This window comes from Parasteatoda tepidariorum, chromosome X2, assembly GCF_043381705.1.
Source record: "Parasteatoda tepidariorum isolate YZ-2023 chromosome X2, CAS_Ptep_4.0, whole genome shotgun sequence".
Taxonomy (NCBI): domain Eukaryota; kingdom Metazoa; phylum Arthropoda; class Arachnida; order Araneae; family Theridiidae; genus Parasteatoda; species Parasteatoda tepidariorum.
In genome coordinates this window covers 26,116,962-26,134,037 of record NC_092215.1, presented here as the reverse complement: position 1 = coordinate 26,134,037, position 17,076 = coordinate 26,116,962, and the positions used below count along the sequence as shown (strand labels likewise).

General features: G+C 30.7%; 1 protein-coding gene across 1 annotated transcript in view; it reads right to left on the bottom strand.

Annotated features, from left to right (window-relative positions):
- Positions 1-1,477: 1,477 nt before the first annotated feature.
- Positions 1,478-17,076, bottom strand: part of LOC107437513 (uncharacterized) — a gene marked incomplete at its 5' end in the record, with an annotated part of 153,551 nt that continues 137,952 nt past the window's right edge. The window contains 2 exon segments of the mRNA XM_071188260.1: positions 1,478-1,814; positions 6,610-6,764. Of these exon segments, the coding sequence (XP_071044361.1) occupies positions 1,647-1,814; positions 6,610-6,764 (323 nt within the window). The 3' untranslated portion in view covers positions 1,478-1,646.

Genomic DNA, 17,076 nt, shown 5'->3' with positions numbered 1-17,076 from the left:
CATGATAATTTTCATATAAACATTAGTGTTCGAGCACTAAATTTTTATATAAAAAGATTAGTATATTTGCAGAAAATTAAATACCTATAATTACTAGAAAGCATTCAAAAAAATATTTTTTCTCTAGAAAAAACATTCTTTTTCTAAAAAAATTTCAGTTAAACAAATAATTGATTTAGCAAGTATACATGTAATACAAAAATAATAAATACTTTCGTATTAATAATAACATTAAAACTCTTTCGTTTTCATAAAATGTCTTTGGTAAAGAATAGGTGTAGAAATTCTATTTTGGGACTTCAAAAACATACCATTGAAATATAATTAAATTTACTAATACTAATTAAAATACTTCAAAGGAGGAGCTATTTTTAGAATCTTGTCCCTCTTTCACTTCCATATTAGGAAGCATTAAATGATTTTCCATAATGTATAGAGTTAAAAGGCATGTACGACTGGAACCGGTTTACACCATTCTCTGTTAGTATTTAATGCGAGATCAATGGTTTTCGCATGTCTCTTACTGAATAACGCGTGCCAGTAAACATCTGCTGGAACCATCCACAGTTTTGTGCACACCCCTCCCTTGTGGAGTGGTGATGTGAACTGTTATAACCACCAGCCCACCTCTAAATAAACTTTTTTAGAACTTATTATGCCTTATGACTGCATTATTAAAGCTGAATACAACAATGGTAACAGGGATAAAGCCCTGTTACTATGTACATAATATATTGTGAAAAGTGATTATTCAAATTCAAAATTCACGCATCGTAATATCGTATAAAAAATGAGTTTTTTTTTAAAAATCATGCAGAATTTCATAGCAATAACTGTTGAAGAGGTGATCGAGAAACAAAATAAATTTACAATGAAATCTAAGCAAATGGAGCGCATTAAAAAGTGATGACTCAAATTTGCAATTCAAAATTTTTTATTTTATTTATTTATTAAGAAAAAATCTGTGTTCAGAAGCTACCGTGGGCTGCAAGTTGTCAACCCAATTTATGCTCAAAAACATCGCTAGGAGTACAGAAAAGTCTCCTTTTCCTGAAAATAGTTGCTTCTTTAGCCTTTTCATGCAAAAAAAAGTTGCCATAGTCGCCTCACGTCGAAAATAGTTGCAAATAGTCGCATTTTAGTCACCTGTTTGAAAGTTTAAGAGCCGCTGCAACTGAACATGCCTAGAAAACCTTGAATGGTCACCGAAACTGCAAATAGTACTTGTTACAGGTCAATTACATACAGTGAATGCAAAAATTCTTCACTAAGGGGTCAAGGTATAAGACTCCTTCTTTTTTAGTATTGTGGTTTAAAATTTAGTTAGAATTATTTTGAGTAATTTTAGTGTTGACTTCAGTTCAGAACTTCCCACTTAATCACATAAAAAATTTTATGTTTTTATTCTTTTGTAATGATTACAAAACAATCGACACACATTATATAAAATTGACATTAGCAGTTTTTAAACAAGATGTAAAAAAGTTATTTTCCCTTTATTAAAAAAGAAACAACATTAAAATATTTACAAATTCAAATTGCACTGTTCCATACTTTATAGTTTCAATAGAATTTGGTAAAATATAAGAAATTTTAATGATATTAATTTGAATTTTCAGAAAAAATGTCAATTCAGGATATTTATTCTATAATTCTTGGCACTCTTTCAGTGTACAATACTGAAATTTTTTATAATTTGACATAACTTCTTTATGTTTCTCATACTCGTCCTTTAATGCGTCAGATATCTTTTCAAGGTTTTCTCTCTTTTTCATCCAATCACTTGATAGATGACTTTCATATGAATTCCATAACTAAAATGTATCAAGATGAAAACATAAATGAAATATAAGTAGTTGTAAAATGCAAGTAAACAAATATATATATATATACATCATAAATTAAATAACCAATCTGTTTTTAGTTAGTTTTCTGCCTTGCTGGTTGAAAGAAATTTATTATTGGCGATCGAAATGGGCTGCAGGGGGCGTAGAGCAGAACTCTTTTCCTATGGCAACACTTCACATGCTTTCCCCATTAGCGTGTGGAAAGTCATAGAGGAAGGAAGTACGTTAGTTTCTCTCTTGATTTTCATATAGATTGAAATCTCTTAACTTGAAAAACTATATGGAACTGAAAACTACATTAAACATAGTTCTAAAGAAAACTATTATGGAAATTTTAAGAAATATTTTTATTAAATAAAAAGGAAAAATATTAAGAAAAGGGAAAATATCGTAGTACATTCCTATACAACTGAAAAGAGGAGGAGAGGGATGGGAGAAGGGCTAAAGGCATGAAACCGGTCTCTCCCCAGATGGCGTATTCGAGTGTTGCGATCGCGAATTAGTACCTGACTTAATTTGATTTTTACAGATTCATTAACATTTTGAAATCCAACAAAAAATGTTTACAATTTACATTATTTAAGTTTGTGAAACAGAGGAAAAACGAGAAAAGAATAAAGGAAATAAAAATTCAAAAAGCGGGGATTAAATGCTTTGTTTTTCAAGTGACTACAGTGAATAGACTGCTTTTGCCTTGCTTGATAGGAGAAAAATATGACTATATGCTCATGCACCAGCAGCATTCTTGTTCACCAGATATTGTTGTTTAATGAAGCCTTAATTCATTACATTAAAAAAATGCAGACATCAAAGTTGGAATTTTTGTGAAGCTTGAAATAAGCTATCAACAGACACAAATGGAATTATAGTAGAAACTACTTATAATGAGCCCACATTCAATGAGATTCCACTTTTAACAAGCAAAATGGAATGTTTTGTTTGCAACAATGCTGTGCATGTTTTAGAATGTAATCTTTTTGCAAGCCTTTTTTTCCCTTTTTCTGATTTAACCACGTAAATAATTTTGAAATCATAGAGTAGCACAGTACATTATTAATAATTTAAAATAATTGTAGGTATTTTGTACATAAATGTTGTTTCAGTATCATTTAGAAATAGTTGCATCATTTTTAAAGCTATCAACATCAGGTACAACCTTCAAAGAAAGAGGAAATGCCACCTAGACTGGGCACCAAGTCAGATCGTTGTTGCATTTCTTCAAAATAAGGCAATAATTTTGAGAGGACTTAAATAGTCTCAGGCAAGTATACCTGAGAGGTTTCAGAAGTATTTCCGGTTACAGAGTCAAATAAAATAAAAGCTCTTTCCAACCCTTACCTAATCTAGAATGCCTACTTTTTATTTTGTTGTTGAAACGCGAAATGAAAATTTTTTATTTTTACCCACAAAATAAAAATGGAATGTAAAACTCTTGCATAGGAGAGCAAAAATAAAATTATTGTAATTAAAATAAGTAGCATAAAGAAATGTGATTAAAATATGCAAAATGAAGCGATTCATGAAAGTTGGATGCTCCATTTTTTTGCACTAATCCAGAATGTTTAGCAGCTGGGAACTTCTAAAAAAAGGGACCAAGGATCCAAATATTTTGAAAAAAGGAAAAAAAAAATTTAAAAGCTGTTCATATTGCGATAGTCATACCACCATAGTGATACTCAATATTTATTATATAGATATACCAAATCAAAGTTATGCATGAACAATGATTTGCATTGACTTGGGATCTGCAAAAAATTGATTAATGAAAAACTATACCTTTGTATTGAAGTGATTCAAATTTTCATGAAAATAAATATAAAATGGCACATAAGTTATTAAAATTAAATTATACTGCTAAATGTGAGATAATTTTGTAGATTTGACTTTAAATGATTATAACTTAGTAACCCAGAAATTTTTTTTTTTGAAAATGGGCAATAAACAATGAATCATCTGTTTCATTTCTCAGTTCATCAGTTAAATAATTTGCTTTATCTAATTAGCAGAAAAAATATTAGACACACATTTGAACAAATATATTTAAGTTTTTTTTTTTTTGAGATGTAACACTTTTTTTAATTTTTTTTTTACAATTTTATTTTTGACATCATCATAACTTTCTTTCATTTTATCGGTTTGCTTCAAATCTTCTAATTAGGTCTTGTTGCTTTGGTGAGCATTTGAGACTAAAAAAAATTAATTCCTTTTCAACAAAAACTAAGTAAAGTTTAATTGTCAAATTTTTTTCATTCCTGAAAAAAAAAACCAAAAAACATCAAGATGTGCATTAAACCTTTTTTCTGACATGGCAGTTTTGTTGGATATTGAAACATTACCAAAGGAGGAGAACTCTTGTTTAATTGTAGCACTGCCATGTGATAAGGCTACTGTGATCTACACTACTTGACCAAAAACAGTAAACTTAACTTCACTAGTTGTATTTTTGACAGAATAATTTCCGACTAATACTGGTTAAAAGAACTAATTTTACTAAGTTCTTCCACTTTAAAAATCCTTCACACATCAGAAAGGCAGCAAATGTCCAACGATAATGGTAAAGCTTTGGAATAATTTGGGACTCTCTGGAAGTCAACTAAAAATTGTCTTTGTCCAAATAGTCGGGATTAGATAAAATGATCCCTGGTATTTTTAACTGCCTGTTAAGAATTGTATATCCTGTCATATAAAACTCCTAAGAAACCACGCAAAATTGTTTTTGATATTGTACCTTTATTTTGGACAATTCATTACTTTGCTTCAAGCAGTACTTAAGTTCTGTTAATGGCAATAATTTACCTTCCACGCCTACAAACTATCTTCAGAAATTACATATATCTTACTCTTAAGTTTTAAAAGCATTTCTTTAGCAGGGGTGATAGTGAGTCCAAGTCAAAATTCTGGAAAATTTCTTGGGTTAAAAAAAAAAAAAAAAAAAAAAAAAAAGTTTAAATTGAAAAATTAGAAGAAAAAAATTTAAACAAGGTTTTTTCTTCCTTTTTCTCAATATTTCTTAGCTTACTTAAAATTTTACACATACCTATACCATTTATACATACCTATGATGACCTGGAGAAGTAATTAAAATTTACAAATATGTCTTTCTTTCTTGAGTTTATGATTATAATAACTATTAACTGATAAAAAAAAAGAATATTAATCATGAATATAAGCTTATAAAGTATCTGGCTCTCCCTTACAAACAAATAAAATAGTGTTTTTAAGTTCCACCTTTGAAAATTTGATTTCCGGAAACTTCCGGATCACTGTCAGCGAAAAATCCGCCGGAGCACAATCAGCCCTACTTTAGCATCAAACAATTTATGTACTATTGCTACATCTTTGTGAAATATTTTCAAATAATTCTAAAAAAAGTAGCACTGTCTATTATAAAAAGTAATTTTAACTTATTGTCAGATTTTAGAAGCTTTGCAATACTGATACTGGCCAGATTGTAGCTGAATGTAGTTAGATTGCAAAGGAAAATTTTTTAGACAGTACTCAATGACTACTGCCCATTGCTCAAGAATTCTTGCAGCAGCCAGTCCTAGAGTCAGCAGTCAAAAATAAACTAAAAAATTTGCAGTCCCATCATCATTTTGTCACCCATTGCTTCTAATACTTTTTGAATGACAATATGAACTTTGTGTACAACCCAATGTTGATTAGCGACTTCTTTCATACAGTCACAAAATTTATGTTCATCAATTTAATTACTATTTTTTTGTTAACATTTGGACCATCCTAACTCATTATAAACATATTTTTAAGGGGCAAGTTAGCATTTGATAATGCTACTAAGCTTTGATCATACAAAATTTTGCCATTTGCTTGGCCTAAGTTTGAATAATTGCAAAAACGCTTGGATGTGCTTCTGCACAAGTTTATATACAGTGCTGGTCCAGGGGCAAATTGCTCCGAAAACCAATTTTGCAAGAATTTACTCAATAAACACAAATTCCTCCAAACTGGAAATTGTATAATACCTCACCTGTTTGATAAAAGAATGAAATTTGAAAATTGACACCAGCATAGACTGGTTGTTTGAAAAAACTTTTTTTAAAAAAGGACTTTAAGGACCAAATGATACAAAAAGGTGAGAAAAGCCCCCCCCTCAAAAGGTACTTTAAGGGACCAACTCTAAACGAACTAGAAAATAAGTTTTTCTGAAAATTATATTAAAATTTTAATATTATCAAGCACTAATCAGAAACAATATTGCTTACTACTTGACAGGGATGAATAGGAGGATTCTATGAAATGATATAACCACTGAGGATTTATTTTTATTATCGTAATTTTTTACTTATGAAACAATTACAACGATTTTTAAAAACTTTACAACAATTCAGTCTACTGAAAAGTAAATATTTTTATGCTACTTAAGTTCATATACTTAACAATAAATGTATATTTTAAGTATTTTTTAAAGTTGCTTTTTATGTATTTAACTTGATTTCTGAGAATATGAAACAAAATTAAGGCTTTATGTATTTATTAATAATATTTCTTATTTTAAAGTACTTATTGTTATTATAGTCACGTGTTATTATTTAGTACTTATTATTACAGCTTTTTTTCTGATATGTCAAACAAGTACAGCTTGCTAGTCTCACATTTTATTAAATTAGATTATACTTAATATGGCAGTTCTTCAATCATAGGGTTTTAAACATCGAATTTTAAGATCATTTGATATGTACACAGGACTTGAAATTGAAACAAACAGTATATTAAAAAAAACATTAAAAGTCTAATTGCCAACCTTTTTAGCCCCCGATTTAAATTTTTTTGTAGCCTCCAGTTCTTCTTTTCTTTCCTTAACACGTTTTACCAGGTTTTGTTTACTCCGAACAAGTGATTTACTTGTTAATTGAAGTTCTTTTATCAAACTGAAAAGTTTTTCTTCCATTTCATGTTCTGAAAAAAAATTTACATCTTCAATTTTTATTTATATTTATAACATGAATATTCATTTTTATTAGAAACAACAATTATTCTATATTAAAATTTTAGTTATGGACCTATTATATAACCATGCAGCAACAAATTTCAGTATAAAGTGAAGTTGGAATAACTCCACACATTCTTAACAAAAATATGATGTGATATATCATATATAGTGTAATTTATCACTCAAATTATTTATCAAAGGTTACTCATAATAGACCTGTTACCTAATTATTTTCAGTACATAAATGACTATAGAGTGAATCAAAAAAGTTGCTGAAATTATAGTTAACAGTAGTATTAGAAAAATATGTCACACAGTATCTTTATCTCACATAGCATAGTTTAGTATCCCACATAATATCTTTATAGTAAACAAACTAATTTATTGTATAGCTAATTTTTTTTTCCATTCAGGATCAGGGCTATTGAATGCTACATCATATTGTGTCTTTTTGCATAATTGTATGAGAAAGATGTATTTTTAAACCAGATGTAATCATAATGGTTAACTTTTTGCTAAGTGAGTGTTTAACTATACCCAGCAAACACAATAGGTCGGTAGCTTTGCGGCTCTAGGAAAGTCGGCTATATTGGCAACTGTTGATTATCGGACAACCTTATGTCAGTAGTTTATTGGTATAAAGTTTGTCATATCAGACTCGGGCTATTAATGGGAGTTTTATGTCAGACCAATAATGCATTACACATATTGAATTTGCTGCCTTGTAATTTTGAACCAAATACAGAAGAGAAGGAATCTCCTGGATCAAAAGTATTGGGAGGAGTTTCGCCTAAATGGAGGACTTTTTGATGGAACTAACCCGCATTTGTGTTGCCTTGAAGAGGAAAACCTTTCAAGGTCAGTCTGAGAGCAAGGGGACCCATGATCTGTTTACCACTGAGGATATTTTACATCAGCATTGTGCTTGGTGAGAGCCGGGTGTAGAATTCGAATTGACTAGACATTGCTGGGATTCGAACCAGCAACACCTCATTGGGAAGCAAGCACACTTAATAATGAAAGAAACTGATGAATAATAATGTGAACAATGGATAGCTGTATGAACCCTATTCAAAATACCAAAGAAGTGTCTTTCTTTGCATTTGTTAGGTTTCAAAAATAGTTTGCTTCCTTCCCAGATAGTGGAATCTCTTTCTGAGAATTGAAAAAGGTTAAAGAAAAAAAAAAGCTTGTTGAACTGTTCAGATAATATGTTTTGTTAGGAGACTTTTTATTCAATAAAAAGAATACTTTACTTCCCTTCTAAAATAAAAATTTAATTTTAAGATAATTTTGTTTGTAGAGATGAATTTCAGGTCGGAGGGGAGACACCAGACCAAGAGGAACACCCTGGTCCTCCAGGTTAGGGGTTTGGTGTGGGGCCAACTACCCCCACTGTAAAAAACTTCCAGTTCAGAAACCTCAACAATATGTGGAAACCGGCAGGACTCTATCTAAACAACTTGGAACGGAAAAGGACTTGAAAATTGGCACTTGGAATGTTCGCACCCTGTATAGAGGAGGTGCCCTGAAAAACTTAATTGAAGTACTTGTCAACTATGATATTGATATCCTAGCATCCAGGAGATCAGATGGCTGGGACAAGGTATTTTGGATAGGAAGGATTGCAGAGTTTACTATAGCTGCCAAGAAAAATCTCACCAGTTTGGTGTCAGATTCATCGTAAGCAAAAAAACTAAGAAACTTAGTTATTGATTTTCAGGCCATAAGCATGAGGATCTGCAAAATCAGAATCAGGGGAAGACATTACAATATCACATTGATCTGCACCCATGCACCAATAGAAGGCAAAGACGAGGAGGAAAAGGATATATTTTATGACCTACTTATGAAGTGTTAAGATTCATGCCCTGTCATGCTTCTGCTGAAAGCCTACACCCTGAGACTAATAGAAGCGGACAGAGACTTTTTGATTTTGCTGTTTCAGAGAATATGTTTATATCCAGTATAGCATTCCCACATAAGAAAATACACAAGTACACCTGGCGATTCCCAGACGGTTTAACCTTTAATCAAATAGACCATGTACTTGTAGATACAAGACATTGTAGCAATTTGTCAGATGCGAGAAGCTACAGAGGAGCAAATGTAGACACCGACCATATTCTGGTCATCTCCAAAGTTAGACTTAGGTTATGTAAGAAATTTTATTCTAAGAGGGAAAACACCATTCCTAAACTAGACATCGCTAAATTAAATGATCCCAGCATCCTTAAAGAATTCAAGTGCAAACTATCTAGATCCATTGAACTGGAAAAAGAAAATTCAAATAGCATCTTCGATTGGAACTCAGTTAAGGAAATCATTTTAAAATCAGCATGTGAAACCATTCCATGCTTAGAATGTAGTACCAGAAGAGAGTGGTTTGATGACGATTGCAGGAAAATTACTGAGGAAAAGAACAAAGCCTACAGACTGATTATACAAAAACATTATATCAGAAGTTATGAGGAAAAATACAGGGATCTGAGGAAAAGGGAAAAGAAATTACATAAAGAAAAGAAAAGAGCATATCTAGAGGAATATTTGAGAAAGGAGACCAACTTGAATGTCGTAACTATAGGGGCATTACACTCCTCAATGTGGCATATAAAATATTCTCCAACCTGCTTTTTGCAAGACTTCTCCCTTTTACCAACAAAATAATTGGAGACTACCAATGTGGTTTTAGATCACAAAGATCTACTACAAATCAAATTCACACTCTAAAACAAATTTTAGAAAAAACTAAGGAATATAATATCAAAACTTTTCATTTATTTATAGACTTTAAAGCTGCTTATGACAGCTTTAAGAGAGATAAACTACAGGAAGCAATGGCCGAATTTGGGATCCCTACTAAACTCATTAAGTTAATTAGCGCTACACTAAGTAATATAGGACGCAGGGTTAAAATTCAAAATCAATTATCAGAACCATTTTCAACAGAGAGAGGCCTGTCTACTCTTTAATCTAGCTCTGGAGAAATGTATCAGAGATAGTGGATTAGACCGAAAAGGCACCCTTTGGAATAGTTCAGTTCAATTACTGGCATATGCATCAATGTCATAGGAAGGCCAGAGAGAGCTGTGAGAGAGGCCTTTCAGGCTCTTGAAACTTCTACCACAAATATAGGCCTTACCATCAATGAAGATAAAAGTAAATTTATGGAATCTCCAGCCACAACTGTAAATCATGATCCTTTATTCATAAATGGTTACACCTTTGAAAAGGTTAATGAATTCAAATACCTTGGAACAATGATCAATGACCAAAACAGCATAAAAACAGAAGTAGGTAACAGCATTAAAATAGTAAACAAGTGTTTTTTTGGACTGAGAAAGCAATTAAGATCAAGCCTAATCAGTCAAAAAACTAAAATTAAAATTTACAAAACTCTTATTCTACCTGTATTGCTCTATGCAAGTGAAACATGGACACTAAACGCAGACACTCAGCGTACTCTTGGTGTTTTTGGAAGGAAAATCCTTAGAAATATTTTTGGCCCGGTACAGGAAAGAGGCTGTTGGCGAATCAGATACAATTTTGAATTATATAGACTCTATGGACAGATACAGATAGTCTAAAAGCATCTGTTTCAGTTATAAGTTGAAATTCAGCTCGTGTTTCAAACCTATAGTTTTAGTTTTAATTGCTAATATTATGTTATCTAAACAATCGATTACGGGGGAAAATGACTAAAGTTTGAGTTTTAATGTCTCTTATATATTATTTAAGAGTATATTTTCGTTAAAATTGACGTCGGAGGTTTACACACGCGCATTTAATTGCGAAATCGGCACGGCGAATTCGAAACTTTAATAATTCTATCAATTTAAGTAAGGTATCTAAAATACGAACCCTTCAGTAGTCGGATTTTCAAGGTTGCACTGTATATATAAATCAAAAAACAAACAAAATTAATATATTGTAAAAGTGTATATAAATTTCTTGTTCACTTAACATTTACTAAGAGCTTGGTATCTAACTATCTTGGTAATTAACTTTTTGATCTTGTTTAGAAATATTTAGAAATAAGCCAAATTTCTCAAAAAATTTACCAAGATTTGGATAAAAAACATAAATTTAAATTAGAAATAACTAGAATTGAATTAAAATAAGCAAAATAGAAGCATTTTCTATATAAAATATCAAGATTTGTATCAACAAATTTATATATTAAGAATATGTTTGACACACACGCTCGACTGACACAAAATTTAACTTTATGGTTTTTCTCTTGCATTTACTTTTTTAGAATATTGGCTTTTTTGTTGGATAGTTTCTTGAATCATAAACCTGTATAGAAAATATCCTCCTAGGAAAATATGGAGTTCATTCTATTCAATGTCAAACAAGTGATTTTTCGGCTGCTCACTTTTCTTATCACCTTTAGCAAAAACTTTTACTAAGAGAACTTTAACCATAAAAAAAGTTAGCTTAAGAATATATAGTTAATTAGAAAATAACATAAAAATATATTCTTAAAGCAAACAATATTTAAAAAAAAAAGGAATAAATAAATAATTTACAGAATTACTGAACATTAAATCTGAGTTTCTTTCGGTGTCCTCTTTACCTGGTCCTCGGTGTGATCGCCAGCCTTGACTAAATCTTCTGCTGGGAAAAATTAAATTACTTTCCAAACAACCCAATATTATTTGAATAAGAGCCACAAAAATGTCTGATTGCTAAAAACATGTTGATATACAGATGCAGGGCTCAGCACACGTCTTTGCAAATAAAGTGACAAAATTGTTTTAAAAAGTTATAGTGACTGCCATAAAAACAACAATGTAAACATCCTGCAACATTTAAATAGCCTTAAAAATATAAGAGGTAAAATAAAAAAATTGGTCTAGAAACATTTATTGCTGTAGATATCAAGCATAATTGTGGATTTTATTTTAATTTATTTAACGGCTACTGAATTTTTAAAAAAAAAATCTTTTAAATAAATATTTTCAAATTTTTCATGACTAAAAAAATTACATGTTTGATTTAAGCTACTTTAAAGTATAATACTGAAATAATAGTGAAAGTGTACAGCGAAAATATTAATGCAATCATATAAACATATTTATCATTTGCAGTCATGAGTTGTTACCTAAATGTACAAAATCACATCAAAGTAAACTATTTCTCAAAAATTCAAAATTTGTATGTAATAACCAAAAAATAAATAGCATGTAGCAGTAATAATACCACAAAAAAAATAGGAATACTTCTAAGTTATTTAATTTTATGAGAATAGAAGCGAGAATAAGATACTTTTGTTTTCTTTTTTAACATACAAATCTTATATATACTATTAGTAATGTAATGCATTTTTATGAATTGATGTCATTAATGATTGCAAAAGGTACATCCGTTATTTTGTTTTCGCCTTTAAATGACTTTCTATCAAAGAGGACTTTTTTTACAAGAGTCCTTTGAATGGCATCTTCTCTTTTTCTTTCTTCATCTTCCTCCTTTCTTAATTTATCTTGCAGCATTGCTTCAACCAATTATATTTCTTTAAAATTACCCATTTCTACGTTTAGTAGAAATGGGTAATTTTAAAATTCGTTTACATTTTGTTGCTTCATGAAAAAGACAATTGTAATTTTTCCGTTTTGCTTGTTCTCTTCCTCTTTTATCTTTCAGTGCATTCAGACAACTTTTAATGTTTTTTTTTCTCTAAAAGTCTTTTTTTTTTTCATCCTGTCGTTTTATTTCATCATTAATTTTCCTTTGTTCTTCCTTGGCAGCTAGTTGTTTTTGTTGCAACAAATAATTCTCATAATCGGGATAAACACTTTGTGCAAAACTTAAAAGTTCTTTCCTTGTAGGCACCAATTCTGGTTTGTTATTGAATGTTTTTAATATATTTTTAACAGTCATTATAGAAGTTAATGTTTTTCCTGACAAAGACGCTTTTTTCAGTTAGAGCTCTTCCAGACATTGAAAATCCTTTTTCAGCTGCTGCATTACCATAGGAAAAAACCAATGTATCTTCAACTACTGTTGACATTAAGGGATAATTAAATTTCTCCAATGAGGTTTTCAAAGGTAATAAATTTCTTCAGTGAACATCTATCTTAACATTTTAAGAAATTTCAGTTTTTAACAGTGAAGTTTTTCATTGATCAACCAATTTAACAACTGAAATATTAATCTGAAGAGCTTTCACAACTTCCACAATATAATGGCTACTATTATGGTTTTACTTTCTTGAGGATGTAAACACCTCAATTTTAATAAACTTGAATAAAATGATATTTTTTCAATTAAGAGCTAATACTGCAGCTTTGTAGCTATCAAAGAATTATGTTTCTCAGAATCACTTAAAGATTTTATTATTGTCATAATGATATCACAACAAACAACTTGTTTAAGAGGAAGATGATTATTTTCAGAGGTTATGCTTTCAACATCTATAACGTTCTGCTTCAAAGCTGACTTGTTACAAAACTTGCTTATTGAAGTACATAAGAGAGCCATTTATCCGGTATCCAGATAACCGGGAAAAATTAAGATCGGTTTTCCCGCCATTTTAAACTAGAACGATTATGAAAAAAAGCGGAAATTGAACTCATCCTTGAAGTTGAGTAGAGGAAAATGTAAGGAAGGGGAGAATTTTTTTCCCCGTTTACCCAGAGAAACGTCATTTCTTCCGCGACCTTGAAGATTTTAGATCTTTATTCTCTTTTAGGTCGTTAAACTCAAAGGAGTGGCATGATGATTTCGTTTGCTAGTTTGATTTACGAGGGGGTGGGGAAAATGCATTGCACATGCATATCAGTGAACAGAAGATGAAAGAGAAAAATATATTTATCTATTTGACATCGATTAATAAAAATAAAATCTTTTTCTTCTAAATAAATTTTCATTCTATGGAAGTGTGGTATCATTTGCAAGTTCTTATTGATGTGTTTTTATCAAAAAAAAAGGAAAAAAAAAGGAGAATTGTTTATTAATTTAAACACAGGATTATTTTATGAAGCAAATTGCAGTTTTGTTTTTTTCGATTCCACTACGTTTGATATTTTTTTCTTTTCACGATAAATTTCGCACTTAATAAATTAATTCTTTTTATTCATAAATTTTATCATTAGGTTTTTTTTTTTTTTTTGAATTCCGTTGATCTTGCCTTGTTCCGGGTTTTAATATTTATGCTAGTGCCTTTTTTAACTATCGTTTCGGTTCGATAATTTTCAAGTGTTTTTATTTAGATTAATAAGTTTTCCTTTTATTTTATCGTTTCCCCCCGTATAATTAGGTATGAAATATATTGCGTTATTTAATCATTGGTTTTGTTTATATTATTTAATTTAGGAATTGTAATTATTTTTAAAAAATAAATATGAGAATTTTGTATTTTTTAAACTTGTTTTTCTTGTCTAAACTTGCAAATTTTTTTATTCTTTTAAATGTTATTTTTCTACCATTTTTTTTTTCTTTTTAAAGTTAGGAGTACCTTTCTTTTTTCTCTTACTTTATGCATTACACTTTTTCCTTGTAATTCGGGTTCGATAAAACATCGATTAACGACACTTTTTGGTCGATCCAGAAAACCGGGAAATTCAGACATCCGGGATAGCGATGTTCCCGAGCATCCCGGTTAATTGGTTCTCTACTGTACTTAGCTCGTCATATTTCAGCAACCAGTGGCTTTTCTTGCTGGGAAACACCAGTGAAGCTAGTAAAAATATGGGCACTTGACAAAGCAAAGTACAATTCTGCTTTAACTGTACTCTTTTTAACGGTATATTTTTAGAATGACGACTTGTATTACCTAATGAGCTTTTGCTTTGTGGGATATATTTTTAGAAATAGACAATAGTAGCTGGCCATTACTCAACCATGAGCCTGCAAGCAAATTTCAAAGTTAACCATCTAGAGGAGCAATGTTTGAACATTTTATAATTTGGCACTCATCTTTTTTGCTTGTATTATGGCAAATCCATCAAGATGGCCATCTATCAAAAAAAGAAAAAAAAAGAAAGAAAAAAAAGATAAATTGAAGTTATCAAATCAACTGCATTTTCTCCAAATTCATTCTTGGCAACTCCACAGGAGATAAGGAAGCGAAAGTACAATTGGTGATTAAAATTAAGTTTTAGAAAGTGAAATCTCTGATGTCAGGAAGCTTTTGAAACTCCTAGTGCGGATTTCAATCAGCGAATTCATAGTGCTAATGATAACTTAGGTCATAAACCAGCAAGGTTTGAATTCCTAGGTGCAGTGATTGGCTGTCTTGCATTGCAAAAGGTACTCATTTGCAAGTAGAAGTTCTTTTTTGTCTACACCTACTAATTTCTTCTCTACACCTGCTCCTTTTGGAAGAGTCCTGTTAGAGACAGTAAAATAGTGGGTACAATGGAAGGGGTTAGAAGTTTTTGCTAGGATTAAAAAAAGAAAAAATCGCAAAATGGAAATTTTTATTATAGAAAAGCAAGATAAATGACTAGGGCTTAAAAATAGTGAATAAAAATTACTATGATTTAAAATAGTGACATTAAGTGAGAAAAGTGATTTGTGCCAAGCCCCACAGATGTTCAGTTGATGTACAGATATTCAAATGTAACAGAAATGGAAGTTTGTGTTGTTTAATTATGGTATCAAAACTATATGAATGTGAATCATGAACATAATTGTATGTAAAATAGATAAAATAACCTTATTTCATTGATTGGGGTCTTTTAAAATAAGCTAGAAGTTTTGGCATGCAAAACACTTAAAATTTAGCAATCATTACCAGAGAAGAAAAACCTACCTGCTCATCAAGATAGGCAGTATGTTTCACTTGAATGAATATAAAAATATAATTTATAAAAAAATTTATAATACATACTCATTAAATCACAATTTTAATTGAATAGTTTAGCCCATTGTAAAACTCATGTTAGGGGATATTTTTCAATAACAAAACAACATTTTTTCTTAATGGAACAATAAAAGACTACAGTAAAATAAGGGTAACTTGAGAAAGCAATCAGTACCAAAAAAGCATCCCTTTCCCTACAACACAATTTAAAAGTTCTTATTTTAAGAATTTCTTTATGAATTTATTTCTATAAAAAATAGTTATCCTGATGTTTAGGGTAGAAGATTACCATAAATGAACAATGAGTGAGAGAAAAGGGAAGAGGATTTATAATCAATCACAGTCACTGAATTGAAGTGCAGGTGTGCAAAGTCCTGTTGGAAGAGAGGGGAAAGCAATCCTCTTCACAGGTGGTCAACATTTTTTCCAAGCTGCTTGTAGGTCAAGGTGGCATTGAATGGTATGAACACATGATGGTAAGAAAGGGGAAAATTTTAGGATGGGGTGTGAGATGGGAGAGAAATATGAATAGAAAGGGAGTAGATTTGTGGCCTAACTACCACTATTAACATCAACTCACTGGTATATAAGACATGGTAACTTGATTCAATCAAGAGGTACCTTTTGATAGATGAAGGTTGGCATGGTCATTAACTCTGCCCCCACATTGGTGACCTCCGGACGTGATTTGAACATGCAGTAACGCCCACTTTGATCTAGTAACACCTACTTCGTTGGATGATCCACATTGAACAGTTGACTTGCTACTTGTGACTGCGATATAATCAACCTTCTCACGCTTTGCTACTCAGTCTTGTAACGATTAAACACAATGGCTGCCTGCATACACTCGACTGCTAATGGCAACACAGGAGCAACTACGACTGTGAAGTTAATACACCTCTCACATTCAGCACTCAAAAACCCGGTGACCTTAATTGCAGCTCTTCCGGTCTTTCACAAGTACAGCAACTAGTAGTATCTGTTCTTTGAATTCTATCCCTGATAAAATTCTGGTGGGGGAGTATTGTGGCATAACATGCTAACTTGATTCAATCAAGTAGATGACAGATGCAGGGATGAGATTAGCCAAAAGGCAAAAAAGCTGAATTTCTACACTAGTAAATTTTACACAAGCGCAATCCTTTAATAATAAATTCCAGACAGTTTAAGATAATAAATAATGTGTTGACATACAATTGTGTACTAATCTATTATTATATAAATGATTACATTGATACTTAACATTTAGTGAAAATAAAAATTACCAATTGAAAAAATAAAGCTGGAAATTATATTTTTCCTCAGTTCACATAAGAGACTTATTACTTGAAAAACTACCTGGTTTAGCAAATTAAAACTACTGAGTATATACATAAATATTTCATTTCTTTTAATAAATACTGTTATGTGATTTATAGCAAATGTATCAGTAATATTACTTTTTAAATTATTTTGGGGGAAAAAAA